This window comes from Athene cunicularia, assembly GCF_003259725.1.
Source record: "Athene cunicularia isolate RWA chromosome 6 unlocalized genomic scaffold, athCun1 chr6_part2, whole genome shotgun sequence".
NCBI lineage: Eukaryota > Metazoa > Chordata > Aves > Strigiformes > Strigidae > Athene > Athene cunicularia.
Window position 1 is genome coordinate 9,710,961 of NW_020799106.1, and position 21,860 is coordinate 9,732,820.

The following is a 21,860-nucleotide window of genomic DNA, read 5'->3' on the forward strand; positions in this document are numbered from 1 at the left end:
GTATTTTTATAGTTTCATATTCTTGATATTTTTCACTTGTCTTTACTGAATCAGATTCTGACTGTTCGCATCTTCAGCATAAAAATATTTGAATTCTGCTCACACCTTCTAATGTGCTGGATCCTCCTGTCACTCAGTGCCATCCCTGGATTTTATAAACAAATTTCCTATTCTGTCACTGATCTTATTAATGAAAATATTGATTGGTATTGGCAGAAATATACACACACTTTTGCAGAATTGAGTCAATACTATATGCTATCCACTGCTGTCTGACCTTAATTTTTATGATCACTTTTATTCTTGCTTAATCCCATCGGCCATTTGGAGGCCGTGTTGTCTGAACTTGTTTATGAAAATGTCACATAAGGCAGTGTGAAAAGCCTTACTATGGCTAAGATGCATTATTACATCCGCAGCTTTTTCTCTATTTACAAGACCTCTTGTCCCATTTTAAAAGAAGATTAGATTGTTTTGATATCCTTTGTTCTTGAGAAATTTAGCTTTGTGTTATCCATCTCCACATTGTCATCTCAGGTACTTACAGATAATTTGATTGTTTGTGGTTTTCTGGGAATTGAGCTCTACCTGTCTGGTCTGTGATTTCCTGGCTGGTTCCTCTGTGAAAGATGTACCTTGTGTTTGCCCTTCAGCACATTTGTCCTCCGTGAGTTCTCAAAAAAAAAAAAAAAAAAAAGTTAATGGCTTTGAGATTGCTTCAGCCTATGTTTTTATACACTAGGATGAATTTCATCAGGCTTTAATTTCAGTAGATGATTTGAAGATACTCTATTTATGTACATATTCTCTGTCTTATTCTTTCCCTATTCTCATCTGAGATTTTACCCCTTTGTTGCCACAGTTAATTCTGTTTGCTGCTTGATTGCAGCTGAAGCACAAATGTTAGCTCTTTGACCTTCTCAACATCATCCTTTCTGCTTTTATACTGTGGCGAGGTACCACATTCCTTGTTTCCTCTTTAACGTTCCTCTTTAAACATTTCTTTGTTATCCTTTGTATTCTCTCCTGTTTCTATTACAGTTTTGCCTCGACTTTTTTTGGCTTTCTCCTCATATAGTTATGCTTACTTTTTCTTTATACTGGTCCCCTTCATCTGATGTAGGCACTATTTTCCTATGCTTCCTTTGATTAAGGCAAGTTGGTTTCTTACTGGATTCCCTCCCTGCACAATGTAATCATTTGTGCTTCTGTTCTTAATGTTGGAAGTTGTGTGTGGGTTTTTTCTTTGTTTTTTTTTTTTGTCTTAAGTACTGCTTTTTAGATGATCAGCCCAAAGATACACAGTGCTTGACTGTGGTCTACAGGAAATGCTTACAGAAAATAGGTAAGAAAAAGGATAGTTCTTGAAAGATGAGAAGCACAAAAAACCTCTCTCCTTCTTTTTTATTCGACCTGTTTCCTGGTCAATCCTATCTGCCCTTCTTTGAATTTGTTGATTGGAATTCTTGCAATTCTTATAGCAGTGTCCTTATTGTTTTTCCTGTGATAACATCCTTAATCACTTTGGATTTTAAATGCTAAATAGTTGTAACTGTGAGACAGTTTGGTAGACAGTATTTTCTCTGAAAAGCACCCAGTAGTCTTTTGGGGGAAAATGTGTATGTGCACTTGACAAAATAATAATTACATGGCATATTTAGGGCCATTTTTGGAAGTAGATTAGCCCACTACTTCAAAAGTAGTTTCCTCAGCTTCTTTTTGTCTTCTAGTAGGTGAACTATACTTGTTTTGGTGCTGTTAATATCCCTTCTGAAAGGTATCATCCTGATCCTCACCCCTCCAAAAGCACATTATCATGGAGGGTGAGTGCTGCAATGTCTACATTGCTCAGTGGAGCATCAGGAAAAGGATTAGGATTCTGGTAAAATAACAGAAAGAAGAATCTGGAGAAAAAGTGAAAATGAAGAATAGGAACAAAAGAAAAAAAAAAAGTTCAGTCTAATCAGTCTGTAGCTGCACAAAAATAAAAGGAATTTAATAAAGCCTGTATTTCCTACTTGTGATGCTGTGTGTTTATGTGTAGTAGTAATGTGTAAGTGTATTCAAAATATTGTTGTTTCACTGTGCCGTAAGAGTTCTGATATGCTACAGCTTTATCTTAAGTAGCCAATCTGTAATTACCACCGCCGCCTTAGAAATAGAGAGAATAGTGTTATTTCTGTAGATAACTTCAATAGAACTTCAGGGGTTAATTTTCCAGTTTATAAATTGATGGGAAGAAAAGAAAGCTTTGTAACTGACTTAATTTTGTCCTCTTTTTTCCTAAAGGCTTTTGATAGAGAGGGTGACCCTATAAGATACCTCATTCAGAATGGAGATCCTCAACAAGTTTTTAATCTCTCTCAAAGGTAAGTGGAAAATTCTTAGAAAAATAGACTTGTAACTTTTCAGTCAAGTAAATATGTGGGCTGAGAGCAAAAGAAAAGACTTGTAATCAGACATATTCAGCTGTTCTTTAGATTGGCTCTTAGACATTAATGAGAGCTCTGTGAATGATATTGCCCTCTGGAGTTTTTCACAGGGGACTATTTATTTATTTTAAACACTTTAGTAGGTAAAACTCACCGAGGTGGAAACATTCTATTTAAAAGACTGACCAGGGATTAATTAAAAACCTTATACTTGTCAGCTCTTGACTAATGACAGGGACATTTTTTGCCTTAGTTTCCTGCCTTCAGGTGTTTTAGTCTGTAGTGGAAATACTTTTGAGCACGGTTTTAAAACCTCTTCTCCTTAAATTGAATACCAACTTGAATAGAGTTAGGAAGGGAAGATGCATTATTAAAATTAGAAGCACCAGACAGGTCTGTGTCTGTCCCACCATTCCCTTCTTTATTTTACCCAAGCAGCTATTATTTACACTCCAAAGTATCTTTTTTTCATTGGAGGAAGAAGGGAGGGTGATGAGCTGGCTTCCCATGGTAGATGATCAGCCAAAAGTAACCTGGCGGCTTATTTGTTTTTGATGAGGTTATAATTTCAAAAAATTACTCTGATTTGGTGTGAGGGAGAGATTGTACTGAAAGAAGTCTGTATATAATATGGAAGTCTCTAGGTTACTCACTGTGATAAATCTCCCATAGACAGAGAATCAAATCACTTATGAAACAATGTGAAAAAAGCCTTGAAGATCCCATGAGATGCTGATGCTGTTATCCACCAAGACTGATGGGCCTCTAATAATAGAGACTTGTCAGGCAAGGAAAGGGACTGCTTAGAGAGAGGAGACTGTGTCATTTTGATGGCAAGAGCAGGAAACGATGTTGGGCTGCTGGTTTTATTCATCGCTTAGGACAGGACTTTTCAGTGCAGATCAGGGAATGTGTGCTTTGTTCATCAGGCCAGAGGGAGCACAAGGAGTCATATCTCCAGCACAGAGCAGACTTGTAGGATTTTCTGCACAAGCGATGCTAGCAGTCCTCCCCTTAACATAGAGGAACTTGTCTGATCCACTCTATGACCTTTAGAACTTGAATAATGAGGAGTGTGCCTGTCTACATGAGAGATGCTCTGACGGGGGGTTACTCAGTGGGTAGTTGTTTTGTGCAGCTCGTGCTTATCGCAGTGCTGTTCACATTGCACCGTAAAAATCGTGGTAGTTCTTCATACCTGAGACACTTAAAAAACACGTGCAAATTCAAGCCAACTTCTGGCCTGCCGGACCCATGGCATGAAGGTATTCTAGAAGTCAGATCCTAGGCAGCTCCTGTTTTGTCCATCTGTGGATGTAAACAGCATGACAGTAGCAAGAAGTCAAGCTGTTAAAGGTACCATGGGATTTCACAGCTGTGAATTCACTCTGAACCAAATAAGAAATCTCTGCTGTGCTCTCTGAAGGCTGGAGGCACAGCACACCCCTACGTGTCCAGGGAAGGTTTAGACTAGATATTAGGAAGTATTTCTTTGCAGAAGGGGCTGTTGGGCATTGGAATGGGCTGCCCAGGGCAGGGGGGGAGTCCCCAGGATCCCTGAAGGGGTTGAAGAGTCGGGCTGACCCAGCGCTGAGGGATCTGGGGGAGTTGGGAACGGTCAGTGCTGGGTTAACGGTTGGACTGAAGGATCTTCAGGGTCCTTTCCACCCTAGGTGATTCTGTGATTCTGTGTCTGTACAGGCAGTGTTGCAGCAGGTGCCACCTCCCAGGGGCTGTCAGGGGTGGCTGGAGTCCTCCTCCACCCCACCCAGCCTCCAGGGCTCCTCTCTGAAATCCTGACACCCCGTGGCACAGCCCCCCAGCCTCACGTGCCCCGTGTGCGAGCACCACAGCACATTGAGGGTTTCAGCACAAATTCAGGCGTGTGTTTCTCCTTTTGATCTGTTGCCTCTTGGTAAAAAGGAGAGCTCTTTGAAGTGTTTTCTCTTTCCTGCTCTCCTTCCATCTGTTTTCTTGAAAAGTGTTTGTGCAAAGTTTTCTTCAGCCTTTTGCATGTTTTTTTCTACATGCTGAAATGTCTTGATTGGAGATTAAAGTAGGATTAATATTAAACAAAGCATACAGTTAATGTGAGTGGCATATTAAGGCCACAGAAATTTATCTCAGTGTTACATAAATGAATTTTTAGTTACCTTAAGGCCAAGGCAGAGACCATGAACATGATTCTCTCTCTTCCTTTTTCTCATCTGGATTATTTTCTTGCATCCTGAAGCATGTCATTTAATCCCTGTGTAATTCCCTAACTGGTGGCATGATTATTGAATATTTCCAGTTTTACATCTACCTACTAGATCTCTTTTATCCTCAATCTGAGGATTGTGAGATGGTTTTGTGCTTTCTTCTTTCGCAATACAACCTGAGCATGATCTGTAGTAATTCAGTACCTCTTTAGGATCCCCAGGGAAAGTGATGGTTAAAAGCTGGGGTATTCAATGAATGCGAGTACATCTGAGTCCTTGAGTAAAACATGGGACTTTTTATAAACTAGTCTGTCTCTTGAATGATGTTCATCTATTGAAATGGAAACTGTAGATTGCAATTGTTCGAGCTGTAGGAAGGAGGAGATAAAAATGGCAATATGAAAGTGGAAAAATATTGGAGAAATTTAAATGGATACATGTAGCTAAAGGTCAGTGTTAGTAAAGCAGTATTTGTTGTCAATATTTTATTCTTAGCTACACTTTGATTTTTTTTGTGTGTGTGTGAATTAATACTTCACTGCACAGTGTTTTATGTTATTCAGTGTTCCTTTCCTAAACAATTCTTTTGTTCATATTTTATTGCAGTGTCTTGAACAAATGTTGAAAAAATATCTATGATCTATTATGGTAGCTCATTCATTTTCAGAAACACCTGGAAATAAGAGAATTGTTAAAATACAGATCACGATTTAATATTTTGTGTCAGTTGTTGATACATCTGACTTTCCTACAGCCCTCAAGGAAGTTAATGCCTTTCTCAGTAGCATTGCTACTGTTTCAACATCTGCTATTTATGAATTATAAAAAGTTTAGTTTAAAAGTTGTGGTCTTTAGTAATGTATCAATAATATTAAATGAGCTCAGCTGAATATTCCTTAGTAGAAGACAGTACATGAGACTGGAAGCAAAAATGAGATACGTAGTGTTATTAATTTGTCACACACAAATTATAGGATAGATTGCTGGAAAAACCATCACTTTTATACTCGTTGCCTTCTTGTGGGCCATGTATGTATGCGAAGATAAGAACTCACTGTTAGTCTAATTGAAGTTTTAATCATCTAATCCATTATTAATAATCCATTTATGATGCTAATGCAAATAGCTAAAAATGCATATACATATGTTTCAGTTTGTGTATATATGTAAATATAAAATATGTATCAGGTAATTTATTTTATGTATATATGTAATTTTAACATTTGTATATGTATATATACAGATATTTTATTGATATATAGCTATATATATGTAGGTATAGCTATATATCATTACATCTCTCTAAAAAGCTACATATATTTAAATTATTACATGTATGACGAGATATAAAGAACCACATATACTTTCTAAGGTCTGTCCCACTCTCTGGTTTTATGCTTTACTCTTCCACTTTTTCCTTTGAGTCCTCAGGGCAATAATTTCCTCTGGAGCAAGGGGCTCTGAGCTGAGTCTTCAGCATCTGAAGTCCTGCCTGGGGGGAGGAGGAGTATGATGCTGATGGTTGCATCCTCCTCACTCCAGGATCCATTTGGATTAATTTTTATGTTTGTTAACACACTCCATACCACGCTTTTCTTTTATTTTACCCCCCCAATCTGTGTCTAAGTCTATCTTACATCTGAACTTCTACTGCATGTGGTGTCTTTTACATATGGGGATACTTGTTTATTATTTTTTGTGACCCCAAACTGGTTTTGGGCAGCTCCTAAGGTTATGTTTCTTTACTGGTAGTAGGCCACTGGTGAGGTGTTTGTAGCCCAGAGGCTCTAGTGTCATCCTGTGCCTGAACTTCCACTACACTAGAGGCCATGCCTGTACTGCTCCATGCAAAATTCAGTCTTTGCACAATAACCACATTATAGCTGCATGTTAGTTTAAAAAGATATATAAAATTAGGCATCATGCTACAAAATTGTTGAAAAGCAAGCAAAAGCTAAAATAGCATTGGTATCAGGCACCTGCTCATTAGATAATTGTGGTTTAAAGCTAAAACCTGAGCAGGTTTAGGCGAGTCCATCCAAAGACGCATGACAGGTCCCAAGGCCCTGTTGCAGCTTGGCATGACACTTGGCGCTTGGGACAAGATCGTGTCAGCTCCATATTTACTGGGTTGCAAAGTTATCCACAATATTCATGTGTCCCACTGGTTCTTACCAACCTCTGGAAAAGTACTTTAGGTACAATGATGTTGCTAGCTTATCCTGGTTTGAGGAAGCGAAACACGACACGTACCTATGTTTTGGTTATGTAACAATGAGGCAGGTTGAATGTAGCATCTCCTGAAATATTCTTTTCTTTGATTACTGAGCTTGGATATTATTTTACATACCAACCTTTCAATCCTATGCTCCCACTCACTGTTTCCGCCTATTTCTGTAGTATTTAATAAGAAACTGCTCTCAGAAATGGCTTGCCAGTAAATTGCTATTTATCTCTGCTGAAAGCAGTATTGGAAAAAGTCTTGGCCTGGAACCAGGTTTTTGAGGTGTTCTCTGAGAGTAAGAAGTTACAACAGAAACTGCAAAAATTTATAATCTCAAAGGGAAAACATACATCATTAAGTACAGATTATATACATCCAAGTGTTCTGAAGAAGCACAGCCACTGAGACCTTCTAGTTTGTGGGACTTTTTGGTTTTGTGTGGTTTGAGTTTGGCTTTTTCTGTTTGTTTTAATAAGACCTCTTTCTGAGCAAGTAGCTGTCTACGTTCTTAGGTTATGAACATAAAGTGTAAGCTCAACCAGTAAAGCTTATACTTGCACCTGACAAGTGCTTGGGTTTGATATGCCCATTAAAAATGGATTAACATATGGAAAGACCAAGATCCCAGCCTGTGTGGATTTGGCACTGCAAAAATCATGTGCTGTTACACTTCTCTTAAAATATTAGAAGCTGACCATGACACTTTTGGACAAGTTCTGTGGGAGAAGCTGCCTATTCATGTTAGAAAAGAATAAATATCATCCTGGATCCATGTTTAGTGGTACATATTTATTAAATAACCTGTGAATTCGGTGGCATTTGAGACATCTGTTACATACTTGACTATGTTCCAATAGACATCAAAAATGTGTAAATGAAATGTGGAACTTTAGGGCTGATTGCAAAAGTACCACTTTTGCCAGTTCAGTTAAGAAGAGTTTAGCTTGCTTAGACAGGATTGTCAACTCAGTGGTACTTTTCTGATGCTTTCTAATATAAAAGTAATGAGTTCATGGTGGGATCTTGTTTCTGTGTTGCTACAGCATGCTTCCAGGTGGTTTCTAGACTTCTGCATGAGGAAATTCTATCGTCCTAGAGACAAAATCTAGGTTGTTTTATTGTCAGCAGTTACAGGAATTTGCAATGCTTTCAACTAGCATTTTTGTAAAATTTTATTTGTTGGGGTTTTGTGTATGTGGCTTCCAAGTAACCCTTCATTAACTGTCTTTTTTAAATGGGCATAATGACAATACCCTGTTTAACTTTCCACAACATTTTTGCCTATGTTAATAGTTTATTATTAGGGATTATGGTGTATCTGTGCTTGTAGCGGAAGGGCATTAGCTCATTCCAGCACCTCTACTGAGTTACACAAACATGCAAGTTAGTAGCCTTTTCCTGTAAAGATCTGAGGATGCTCACGCTTAAGACTGTGTGTGTTGCATTCCCAGAATTTAGTTCTGCAGTCCTGTCAGGGATACTGGGACTCCTCTGTGATTAACAGACTGCTTGTGATTCTCTCTTATCATTTGTTATAGCAGTGCAGTTTTCTAAAAAATGAGGGTGATGTGTTCATTGTAGGTTTACCTTTTCTACAATCCTGTAGGTCACTAGGTTGTTATTTTAATCCTAAATTATGCATGTATCGAAGCGGAAAGCATTAGAAATTGGCTCATCATTTTTATTAGCCTTTACCTACACAAAACATGCTTTCAGTTGTAATAAAGCCTAAAAGCTTATTAACTTGCTTAAAGGGAAACATTTGTGTAACACAAAGTAGCGGAACAAAAGTGCTTGTAGGTATCTTAGAAGTGTTGTGATAACATTTCATGTTTTTGTTTTATTACTAGTTCTGGACTGCTAGCCTTAGGAAAGCCCTTGGACAGAGAAAGCACTGATCGCTATATTCTGATTGTTACAGCCTCGGATGGCAGACCTGATGGGGTGAGTCTCCTGTGAAAGTTTAAGAAAATGGGCCCTTATGGTATGTAGTTAGGCACTTGAAGTAGTCTAATTGTAGTAGCTTTTATATGGGTCTTGATCAAATATATCTGTAATCTGCAACAGTTTTCTTTTATTTCAGAAATGTTTGTGTAGATAAAGCCTGTGTATCACTGGGGTTATGTTCTTTGATCTTGAAACAAAGTGACTTTGCTGCTATTTCTGCCTTTTTGTTATTCTTCGGCAAGAACCAATGCCGTTAATGTTTTGCGTTATTCAGATACATGCATCTTCTTACTTCTTCTCTGTGCTATTAAATAACCAATCTTCCTTCTTACCTTCTCCTAAAGATAAGTTTTGTGGGCAGCTATTTTATAGATTTGTACCTTCTCTAGTCAAATGCATTGAACTTTTTTTCAGAACTGACCGATGAAAGCACTGTCCAGCTTCAATTATTTTAAGCTCTCAAGAAAAATCTTAAAAAATGCCCATGCCACCTGTCTTAAAAGGAGAAAAAAATTTTTATGGAGAGATATTTCTAAGTCTTCTATGTTTGCTTTAATCAAGCATGCAGTGACCCCACAATGAAACCAACAAACTCCTGCTCGCATTTATGTTTAGTACAACAAATTTATTATTTTCAATTTCCATATTGAAAAATGGAAAACTATTTAAGGATATGTATTTATTTGTCAAGCAGATGGAATGGAAATAGTTCTTCTAAAAGTCTGTAACAATCCCAAGAGGGGGATTTACTGCAGTTGGATTGCGCAAGGTATGTGGGAGTGCAGCAGTTCTGCTGTAGACCTGTGCCACGGAGGAGAAGCCTCTATGTATCTGACCTTAAAATTACGGTGTATAAGGGCAGATCTAAAATAATATATCCTCATCATCTGGACTATTCTAGGAGGCAGGGCTCAGGTGTGAGATTGAAACAGAGAAATCTTTGACAGTTTGCTAAAGAGCAATCATGAAAACCCTGTGGTTTGGACCCTTGCTCACCTTATGTTCACTGCAGCAGGAGAAAATCTTATGGACTGTTTCTATGGCATGCTCTTTCTCCTATTTTACCTTCTTCAGCTTATAATGTTTGCCTTCCTGCTCAGTATTTACTCAGAAGTTTTTTTCCCAAACTACTGAGAAAGTTTTAGAGCCTTTGTACAATTCTGTGGTATTATGAAGCAGCTATAACAGAGCCTACACCTTTTCCATTAAAATTTGGTTACAGTTATCTTCAGTAACTCATCTTAATATTTTAATTTCATTACTTGTGAACTTTGTTGATAGCTATGAGTTCAGTTGTTTTCATCTGTAACTTCCAGCTGTGAAATCTGAAGATTTAAATAAAATACTTGCGTTCTGTTTCAGATTATGCTATGCTGCTGAAATGCTATCTTGGGCATAGAAAGGCTACTGAAAAGATATTTCCTCTTACATATTTATTCTCTTTGTTCTGGAACTTAACTGAATGTCTGATCCATTTTAACACTCAGAAGAAAATAGTTGTTTTTAAATGGAAATCCAGTTAATCATGGCATGCTGCTTAACATAAAATAGTTGTACCTAAGGTGAGATACGACTTTTGAAGCTCAACTCTGTCAAAACCACTGAAAGTAAACTCTGGAGGGCTTCATTAGTATTTTGTCTGAATTATGCTGACACAGAGTGGACTACCTGTCCAAATAATTAGAGCCCAAAGAACTGTTGTACCATCAATGAAAGATATTTATGATTTTCCAATGCTGACATAAACCCCATCATTTCTCATAAGCATAACAGTTCTTACTAGTACAGCAGTTGACAAGCAGAAAGGCGATTAAACCCGCAGCAGCTCACTGGGCTCTGGTACTGAATGCTCTTGCTGGAGGGTGTTTTATGTTGTTGTTGCTGTAACAGCATACACTTAAGAAATCCACTCCATTGCTGTCTCATTATCTGCTTTCCACCCTCAGTACCATCTATTTTTTTCGTGGAGTTTTGTATCTTCAGGTGTGTGTGTGTGAGTTCTCACAGTGCAATGCAGTCACACTTTCTAGCTTGTGTGTGTTCTTTTTACTGCTGCTTGGTTTGGGGTTTTCCTTGGTATCTCTTACCTGGCTGTAATTGTTTTCTTCTGTTATGGTACTTTCTGTCAGTGGTGGGGCACCTTTTATCTTTAAATTGTCTTAAAAATTGTCTTACTTGACAAGCTGACCTGACTGCTCATGCACCCTAAGCTTCTGGTGACAGTACATGAAACAAAAGGATTAGGAGTTGGCTGTATAAGTTTCTCGGCTTTTATTTTACAAACGAGTAGATGAAATAGGACAGCTCAGGCTATTAAATCTCCATGCCTTTTCCATGCCAAGAAATAGTGGTTTTGCCTAATTTGCCAGGCTTCCTTGCATCCTGGCACAATTTCTTTGATTTGCAGCTCTTTCGGACTTACTCTCTGCTATTTGACAGTCTCCTGCTTGGTCAAGGGACTCATTTCAAGTTGCTGCCTGGTAACACGGCAAACTGTTCTACGGACACGGATGCTTGTTTCAACAAGTCAGTGAAATTTCATAGGGCACCTTTTCTTTTTGATTAGTTTATATCAGAATGCAATGGTGTCCCTTTAGGAAAAAAAAAATACAATTACAAAACTACTGCTCCCCAAACTAATTCACCTGCTGCTTGTCATCAAGGTTTGCTTCTTTGAACAATTCTATTAGTGCCTGCAGAAAAACGGTTATCTGATTGAAGAATTTGTTTCAGTTTCCCTAAAATCATAAAGTTAATTCCACGGGCAGGTACAAGTTAATTGAAATGACATTAACATATTTTAGCTAGTAACATATAAAACCTGATTTCTTTCCAGTCAGCATGGGCTGTTTGAAACTAGCTATTAAGAGTCAAAGCAAGCTTTTCTATTCTATACAGCTTTTTCTGTATTTGCTTGTTTCTTTAAAATTTGAAAGGAATTTAAAGGAAAAAGACTTTATTGTTGTGGTTGGGGTGGGTGTTGTTGATTTCTTTTAACTAGAACTTTCCTCTTCAGTTACAAAATGAAAATTTGGCATTTGTACATTTTTGTACTTAGGTTTTATGAACAACAGTCATAGGATCACAGGATGATTCAGGTTGCGTGGGATCTCAAAGGGGTGATGTAGTATGAGCCTGTTCCTCAAGCATGGTCAGCAGCGGTTGCACTGACAATTTAACTGTGCAGCAGGTTATTTAATTCATAGCCTTCAAGCATAAAGATGCATAAAACCCCATGTGAGTTCCCTTACATAGTGGAAAAAATAAAACATCTTTATTGTTGTTTCATACTTATCTGAGAAAGTTCAGTCTTTGTAATTTCAGCCAGTGAATTTTCTTCAGAAACTGTGAACAGTACTCAAGACATTTCAAGATCGATAATATTTTTCAGCTATATTCTATCGTGAACAAACATTTTTAGCCATTAAAACATAGGTTTTAAAGAGGCATATCTTCAGATCATTTAATTTTTAAATAATAGCATATAAAATACTGCATTTTAGATGGAATACTTCAGATGGGAAATGTCGCCATGCTTTGAAATTATTGAAGCTTTCAGAAATAAATTTATCTGTGCTGCTTTAAAAGGTATCTAGCTCAAGGTGATGACTCTCTTGTCTATGCAACATTGTTCTCCTTAAACTAAAAATGTTGTTCTTCATATAGAGACAAGTGAGGCTCGTTGGGTGGGTGAAGCCTGTATTTCAGGATTGTGTCAGCAGTCTCTGGGAGCAGCAAACAGGAGGAAGGGCCAGAAAGTTTCATCATCCTTCCTACCTTTAACGCTGGTTCAGTCCACACACTGATTACCATCTCCTGTCCCGACAGGGTCTTCTTTGGCCCAGGGAGACATGCTAAAACGGTTCTTTCTTTCCACCTCTGGTACCTCCAGGAGTTTGGAGATCAGCACAAGGGGCAGCAGATCACTTCCCACAGGGGATCACACTTCTGTTTGGGGTACAGCAGCCCCAGCATCAGTCTCTTGGGGAGCAGCACTTCCACTGGGTACCTTTCCCATAATCATGGTGGTACGAATCATTACCTTTCTAAAGCCACAAGTTACTGGATTCCTGATCTAGGGGCTGAAACCCTGCCTCCCACAGCTGTGTGCCCTGCTTGTTCCACTCTGCTGGAAAGCCCATGGTACATTGGACTAGTACACAGTATACAATGTGGTATCGGCCTTCCCTTTTATCCCTGGTGTTCTCTAGAGAAAACAAACTGTCCCCATCATCATCTATGAAGTCTGCTGAACACATTTTTGTATTTGAAAAGTCTGTGGTCCCACACACCTTAAATTTTTGGTGGTTTAATGGTGGGTTTTTTTTCCTGCCTCTTTTTCTGTGTCATTAATAAAGGCTCTAAGAGGCTTTTAACAATGTTGCTGTGGCACTAAGTAGTAGAGGTTTGTCTGTTCTAAGCCCCAAGGTTTATTTAACTTCCTAATGCTGTGCGGTGACAGTCATGATGACACCTTTTGACTTTTGGGGACTGTTTATTGCAACAGAATTAATACAGACCTACTTATGTCTTCACCAAGCAATATGGCTTTCCATTTAGTGGTGTGGCCTGGCTGACACCATTTCATCACTTTGGCCTGCCTTATAATGCTCTGATTGTTTTAAATGCTTGACTATGCTTCCCAAGTTATTGTTGTTCTGAGTTATAACCTGGAGCATTAACAGGCTTGTGGTTTTTCTCTAACCTTGGAATAACATGACCTACCACCCATCAGTGTTAACAGTACGATGCAACAAACAATTAAGTATGCATTAATTGAGTAGTCAGGAAAATATTTTTCTTTCTCTAGTAATGAGACTTGTAGAAGGGCAGAAGAATGACGTGTGAATGTAAAAATATTTCAAGCTGAAATTATTTTCACAAATTGTGGTGTGTTTGGATGGGATTTCAAGGCAAGAATTCATGTCTTCAGAGGGAGAAGTTAGAAATAAATATTCATGATTTTGATAGAAGAAAGAAAAAAGCCTTCTGTGCTATTTATTTTTGGCTTGTGTGAGTGTGTATGTGTCAGTTCATTTATATAGATAAAGCAGGAAGCTCCATTGTGTTGTCTTAGTGCGTATTGTGTGATTTAAGTGAAATTCAAACCTCCAAATACAAATGTCTAGTCCTGAAAATATTCACCCAGGACTTCAGAAATGTGTTTCTGCCCATGTCTTGGCAAAAGAGAGCAGCTCGGTGCCTTGTTTATAAAGCCATTTGGGAGTTAGTAATTAGATATTCTTAAGAACTGTCAGTCATCCAGGGGGTGTTCCCAAGCTCCCAGGCAGTACAGCCTTCATCTTTGATGGAGCTGAAGGAGACCAACAATATTGATGTCCCTTGTCAGAGTCACTTTGTGGTGACAGGGGTTCAGATTCTTTTGTAGGTCATGGAATACTCTAATCTACTCTGGAAGTCCATCTGCTCTTTTGAAGTTGTGCTGTTCAGGGTACAGTCCAAGATTCACTGGATAGGAAAGATCAGTGGCGACGTACCTCTGGGAGGTTTCTCTGAAAGCCGTGAATCCAAGATCTTGCCCGCTAATCTCAGACTATGCCCATTTCTTCTGCAGTGAACAATTCATGAAAAAAAAAATCAGAATAATTTTAGCATTACAGCCCCCAAAACTGGTTTGGGGCCACGTTTTCTGAGGAGACAGAAGCACCATCAGGCAACCCTTAGAAAGGTATCTGATAGAGAGATGTTTTCTCGGTGGGTTGGTCTGGCCCAGAGCAGCTGGGTGCTGCATGCAGGGATAGAATTGATGTTTCTGAAGGCAGTTTAAGTCTCTTTTTTTGTGCTTTCTGTATGTGTTTCTGGGTACCCAGACACTGCAATGTTTAACCTTTAAGTGTGGCTAAAGCATTCATGGGTTTGCGCTGAACTCAGAACAGGAGCTTAAATCAATGGGGCTTAGAATTTAGAAACTGAAAACCATATACCTGGCTACAGAATGCAGAAGGATGGAGCTCATAGGTGGTCCTGGTAGTCTCTCTGCCACAACAGTGCCCTCAGAAGGACCAACAGTTGGAAACTAGTGTTTGCTCACCTTATGATCTAGCTAATTAATTGTCACAGGCTGTAAATGAAAGTATAATACATAACCCTGTACAAAGATGTGTCAGAGTGGGGCAACCTAATAGTCTCTCTGTTTTGAGGGCTGTGAGGCACACGGGTGTGCTTTGTGTAGACACAGATATGATGCCATGTTCTTCCTTACTGTCTCATTTTTCCTTGAAATGTTGGTCCACTCCAAATGTTGTTGGAGCAGACCAACATTTCAAGAGAGAGTGAACCATAAGTAACCTTATTTCAGTGCACTGTGTTTCATCATGTAAGTTAGACTTGGGTGTTTCAGTCATCTTAGAAGATCATTAATAATTTACATCATCTATCTCCCATCACACTTGAATTAATTACCTTCCTTAGAGCAAACAGGTAGCACTAAATCAAGGTAATTTAGACAAAGATTTACTACTTGAATAGCATACAGAGAATTAATTAATTACAGTAAATTTTCTGTTACTTCTGTAAATATTACCTGCATCTGCTCCACATCAGTTCCATTATCTATCAAGAGTAAAGCCTGCACACCTTTTTCAGTAAATGCTCACTGAAGAGAGATTTTATGTACAAAAAGTCTTGCTTGAAAAAGGGTTCTACTTAACTGACCTTTTCATAATAAGTAGAACAAGACTGCCAAAAAATGTTAATGGAACCTGTTCGTACTGTAGAACTTTAATACTGCCTTAATATAGCACATTAATTTTGATCTGTTGGTGCAGTGGGAAGGAATAGTCCTTAAATATATGAAAAGGAGCAGTATAAACACATAAACGATTTTGTACTTCCTCCTCTAAAGAACTACTCTTCAAATTACTATCTTTTCAACAATACAAACTGTAACTAAAAAGAAACACGTCCTATAACTATTTTCCTGACAAGTTATATACTTCATATGAGAAATCCTTACAATTTTCAGCTGATCAGTAAATTTCAGTTTACACGAGAAGAATTTGTTCCGCCAGATTCCCTTTTCTGTGAGAGAAAGCTTTCCTCCATGCATCAGCTCTTTTACTAGGGTGAGCTTTAGTAGACTCCCAAACATCCAAAATTTGTGCAACTTTTCTGCTTGCACTGCAGGGATAATATTCCCCATAAAGGCTTTGATTTCAAATGCTAACAGGGAAGGGCTGATTTAAGTAATCCTCATAAAGAAAAAGATCAATCACAGTTTTCAATCAAAGATTTTGAGCAGATTGTAATTCTGGTTTGAAAGATGATTTTAATTATTTTAAGGTGAGAAACTGTTCTGCACCAAGGTTATTGAAGCATTTTGTGTCCCAAAATAAATAAACTCAAGTAGAACTATGTTAAATAGATCTTGCAGCAGAGTTCACAAGGACAGTAGTGTATAGTCTGGCACTGAGTATGCATTATGTTACTTTGTATATTCAGTAATACCACAATCATGATGGCAAATACCATGGTCATGAATTCTAGTTAGCCTGGAGAACACAATTTGGGCAGACCATTTCTCACCCAGCACTGTATGGGCAGAGGTAGAGAGCTGAAGAGCAGACACACAAAGCTCCTTGCCCTGAACCCCTCCGAAGCTCTGCGTGCTTTCAGACGGATCTTGCAGGTTCGCAGAAACCTCTGTTCTTCTGATAACTTCAGTGAAGTCTCCAGTTGTAAGTAAACAGATAACCCGTACAACAAGGCGAGGAGCATTGCAGCTGAAGGATCTGGCAGCCCGTGTTCGTCACCTATGTTAAGTTCTCAGGTTTGGTTTATGATATAAAGACATTGGCAGAGATGCCACAGCGTTATCCATTTGTGATTAAGACACTGAATCCTGAGCTTTTAATTTAGATGCAGACCCAGTTTTCCACAGCTTTGTCTCTGCCAGGCTGCATGACAAGCGTAGCCTACTTTGTATGCTACCCCCCAGCTATGCTAGGTGATGTGCAGCACACAGCATGCTGTCAGTTTGGGTTGTTTAGCCTGAGCTATATAGCTTGGGATATAAGCTACCAGCCTCTGCTGGTTCATGCATTAGAAACACTGATGTTTCATTCATTCCTGTGATATTGATATCTGCTTGGACACCAGATCGTTACTCTTTCTCTTCCACAAATAGACACAGAGGGTTAGAGCCCTGGCTGTTAGATGGCTGGTGACTGGCTTAACAGTGGAGACCTATCCCATCAGTCCTGTGTTTATGTCAAGGACATTTATTGAATGTAACAATTTTCTCTTCATTTCCCGATGAAGTTCTCATCTTTTATATTTTCTTTCTGTATGTGCAAGGTTTTTAGTTTTGGGCAGTTGCTTTGGGGACTTATTTTTTTTGTGTCTGACAGTTTTTCTCTGTGTCTCCTCCCCAGGCCTTTTCTGATCTTTTCTCATTAGTGTAATTATTGACAAGCTCCAGCCTTGTCTTTCCCTTCAGCCTCAGTCTCTTCTCTCTCCTAAACTTCTTTGCAGTCCAGCAGGCCATTTCTTCTTTATAACTTGGAGAGGTGTAGAGGGTCGGTAGATGCTGCTTTTAAAGTTCTCATGCCCTACACTGGAAGGAAGCAAGGTCTGAAAATACCTGCGGCTTGCGTCCTTGCTGATAGGAACAGATGGGAAAAGAATAACATGCTCCCCTTTCCCCATGGCCTGGTGGACGTTGTTTGTTGGGGTTAAGCAGCTTCTGTGCATACAAAGAGATTAGTGACCAAGGCCATAACCAGCCGTGTATATTTACTCATCGCTTTTTCCGACTTTGGCACTTCATTGTCATCCTCCGTTACCAATCAATATTCAATTCCCATTAGTGATGCCACTCTTCAGGCTGTTGTTCTCCTGGAGCACTGAGCTTGGACAGCATGGCAGTTTACCTGTTATACAGTTCATGAATATTTTATCCTGGTTCTTTATCACTCCCAGTAGCTTCAGATCTGAGTAGCTGTTTCCCCTGTTTAGTAAAGAACAGCTATTATTCTGAATATCATAATTTAAGTGTAGTTTTCTTCAACTGAATATATATATAAGTCCTGATATGTAGATCAGAAGCATTATTTACAGTTTCTTTTTTGATCAAATAAGGCCTTGGGCTTTGCATCAGATCTTATTATTTGCAAACTAGTTATATCTAGAGATGATAGCATTTGTCTTAGAGTTTGTCTAAATTAATAAACTTGCTTAACATCAGAGCTAAGAATGTTTCCTCTTCAGGGCGTAGAATGCTCTCATCAATTCTGAACTTCAATTTAAATGGCAGGGTACAAATAAAATAAGACACAAGTGAAATTTCTTTCAAATTTATCATCCATAACATTTATCAGGGTCTGGCATACTTAGGACAAAAGATATTTGTGGAGGCAATGTAAATATTACATTTATTGCTTAGGGAAGAATTATATATGTAAGAACTATTTTAGTGGCCCTAAGAAAGCTATAAATTGCAGCTGATGATCTTTTCTTTGACTTTTGTTTATTATAAAGGAGAAGTAGACACAGTTTGCTTCAGTAATAAATAGGAAGTGCCTGATATGAGGCTTTTTTCTCCCCTGCGTGAATTTCCAGTAATAGCTTCAACATTCCTTTCCAAACCATAGGTGACAAATCTTTTGTAGAAATGCCTGGTTTTAAAACATCCAAAGCAGTTTTTTATCCTTACCATACGATCTTGATATTTGCACGAGGAGTATCCATTCAGTTGTTATACAAAAACAGTTGTGAATTAGGTCTCTCTCTCATTACTTTGGGGAACCACTCAAGTTTGTTTAAAGACTTTTAGTGGTAATTAAACATATGTCAGGAGCTTCAGTGAAACAGCAGCTTTGTTTCATGAAAGGGTGCTATTACTGTCTCTTTTAGGATCCTCTAGAAAACACTGTAACTTTTCACAGTTCCTTAAGAAATTTGTGGAACTATTTGCTTTCATTCTGAAGTATGTAATGAGCAAAATAGCATATGTGCAATCAAGGGGGCAAGTTAAAAGATTCTAGCTGCAACTGATTTTCTTCGAACATCATCTTTGTCTCTATTCATTTTCCCCAAGCTTTGTAAGGAAAAAAATCTACTTCATGCTGCTGTAGTTCTAATCGTTGACTTAGTTCTACTCTGCCAGATGCAGGTCACTTGCAGTGGTACAACACCAGAGCCAAAGAAAGAGGACAGTAATGTTGTAGGGAGCTGGGACATGGGTTCCAGGTACATGTTATAGCACTTGAAGTATGAGAAGCATCTTTATTTTTCTTTTAATCTTGAGCTTATTAGATATGCAATACAGCTTTTTTTGTCCCTACTAACAAGAAAGCTGGCTTTGCAGAAGTAAATGGGCATCCAGTTGGAACTTGTCTTTAAATATAACTTTTGTTGCTTTGGTAGTCAAAGGTGAGAATTATTCTTATAGGTCTTCAAGCTCTTCATTACTCTATTAAAAATTTTGATATGATGAGTTGTGACAAAGTTAAAAGTATCACCACCTCTCTGTCTGTGTGGTGGAGGTTTCCTTGGTGGAAGAATTTAAGCTAGTGACAGAAAATGAAGTTGGTTTATGTGACAGTGGAAGTGACTTCAGGCAGTTGAGAACAGTAATAAGAAATGGTAGGCTTCTCTAACAGTACAAGAAACTGAACTCCATAGAAAATACTGTGATCCATTCTCAGTGTGTTTACTTTTGTCCTCTCTGCACTGCACTTTTTATCCCCAAAGTATAAATTAACTATCTGTGGTGGTACTTGCCTGTTGACTAGTGTGCCAAATAGTTACTTGGCTGCTGTAAGAAAGGGTATGACCCACAGTCTGCTTGCTTTCTTATTTTCTGTTCTAGTGACAGACTGAAAAGAAGTTATGGCTAGCCCTGAACGTAAGTTATGGCTAGCCCTGAACATAACTTCTAAGCAATGATTAGTTAGTCAATGTGATTTTACTGTTGCTGGTGACTTTTTACATTATCCGTAGCACAGACGATCATGGTGTTACCAATACTGCTCCATGCTGCAGTTCTGAATAAGCCACTGTAATTTATTCCAGTTGTCTAATGAAGGCTATTTCAGAATACCACATCGGTCTTAAGCTGTGGCTTACAGATAGCTTAAGCAAATCTTTGGAGCCATCTAATGGGGATATAAAAATGTTGATTTTATTTAATAATCTTTGATTATAGCAGTTTCTGACATTAATGGGAGAACTGCTGCTCTATTCATTTCAAAGAAATAAAGGTAGCCAACTGACTACCATTTCATGTCAAAGGTTGGCATTGTGGGATAACAGATGTTTCCTGTATTCAGATGAAATAGCAAGATTTTTGAGTATTCCCATATTCTTTCTCAGTTTCAGAATTTGTTGTTACTGATTTAATGGAAGAAAACACAGGGGTAATGCTGCTAAATTAGAGTTTGTTTTAAATACTCCTCTTGGTATTTCTGCCACTGCATTAATCCACTTTTGATAATTTTCTGAATTGTGGCTAATATAAACATGAGAATTATTTGAAATACTGGTCTTATTTTAATACCCTTGGAAGTTTAGGAAGAACAAAAAAATTAACTTTGTAAAATAATTTTCCTGTTTGGCATCCGAATAAAATGTTTCTTTGCAAAAATATTGCTAATCTTGCTTTTTTAATTCATAAGTGCAATTTTAAGTATGACTTAAGACTCAGTAATAAGTGAAGCACTATCCTGTGTGGCCTTGTTGACTGGCAGGTAAGGTAGGATGCTTAAATGAGTTAAAGTATTGCTATCAACTTTTGAAAAATACTAAAAATTCTTAGAAGAGTTGGGAAACAGTTCCAAATGTGTCTACTCCTACCTCACTCTCTCTTTTCTTCTAAAATCCCCACAACTTTCTTTTTTTCTTGTGAAACTAACTCTAGCAAAAATTCTTAGATTTTTCCAATTCTTGTTAGTCTGGGGGCTTAGTCTGACCTGGAATCCCTCAGTATCAGTGACAAGTCCTATCCTACATTACAGAATAACTCAAAAAGGCTTTCGCCTTTCATATATGCAAGTCAGAGTGGTAGCTGATTTACTGCATTTTTTCAAGTAACCACAATCTGATGATATAAAGACATCAAGAACTTGATTCTTTGTGTTCTTATCCAGGGAGTGCTGAGACCAGATTCCCCTTACATAATATGATGAAAAGCTAGAGCGCAGTGTATGGAAAACACTTCTGCTTCGACATGCTGAAATGCTCTCGGTTTTGTCCTCATGGGGGAAAGCTACTCCTTGTGCCCAGTCTGAACCTCTCTTGTTTCAGTTTACACTCATTTTCTCTCCTGATGCTATCTAAGTATCCAGATGTGGTCTTCTGAGCAGAGGGGATGATCCCTTCCCTGGATCTCCAGACTGGTTCCCTGTCCATGGGGCCCATGACCTGCTGGCCTGTGTTGCTGCCAGGGCACGTTGCTGCTCCTGCTCCATTCACTGTCTGCTGCCACACACAGAGCTCACAGAATCACCTAGGTTGGAGAAGCCCTTGAAGCTCCTCCAGCCCAACCATGACCCTCCCCCTGACCGTTCCCAACTCCCCCAGATCCCTCAGCGCTGGCTCAGCCCGACTCTTCAACCCCTCCAGGGATGGGGACTCCCCCCTGCCCTGGGCAGCCCATTCCAACGCCCAACAGCCCCTTCTGCACAGAAATCCTTCCTCAGAGCCAGCCTGACCCTGCCCTGGGCAGCTTGAGGCCATTCCCTCGGGGCCTGGCGCTGGGGCCTTGGCTCCAGAGACTCATCCCCCCTCTCTGCCCCCTCCTGGCAGGGAGTTGCAGAGGGCCAGGAGGTCTCCCCTCAGCTCCTCTTCTCCAGACTGAACCCCCCCAGTTCCCCCAGCCGCTCCCCAGCAGACCTGTGCTCCAGACCCTGCCCCAGCTCCGTTGCCCTTCTCTGGCCACGCTCGAGTCACTCAATGGCCTTTTTGGGGTGAGGGGCCCAGAACTGAACCCAGGAATCGAGGGGCGGCCTCCCCAGTGCCGAGCCCAGGGCTCAGATCCCGTCCCTGTCCCTGCTGGCCACGCCAGGGCTGATACGAGCTGCTCCTGGCTAGGCAGGC

General features: G+C 39.2%; 1 protein-coding gene across 12 annotated transcripts in view; it reads left to right on the forward strand.

Annotated features, from left to right (window-relative positions):
- The window catches only part of PCDH15 (protocadherin related 15), a 457,138-nt gene that overhangs the window by 287,879 nt on the left and 147,399 nt on the right, over nucleotides 1–21,860 (forward strand). For all 12 annotated transcript variants that reach the window (XM_026851785.1, XM_026851794.1, XM_026851792.1 and 9 more), the window contains 2 exons: nucleotides 2,290–2,369; nucleotides 8,708–8,801. In XM_026851785.1, the coding sequence (XP_026707586.1) occupies nucleotides 2,290–2,369; nucleotides 8,708–8,801 (174 nt within the window). The remainder of the gene's footprint in view (nucleotides 1–2,289; nucleotides 2,370–8,707; nucleotides 8,802–21,860) is intronic.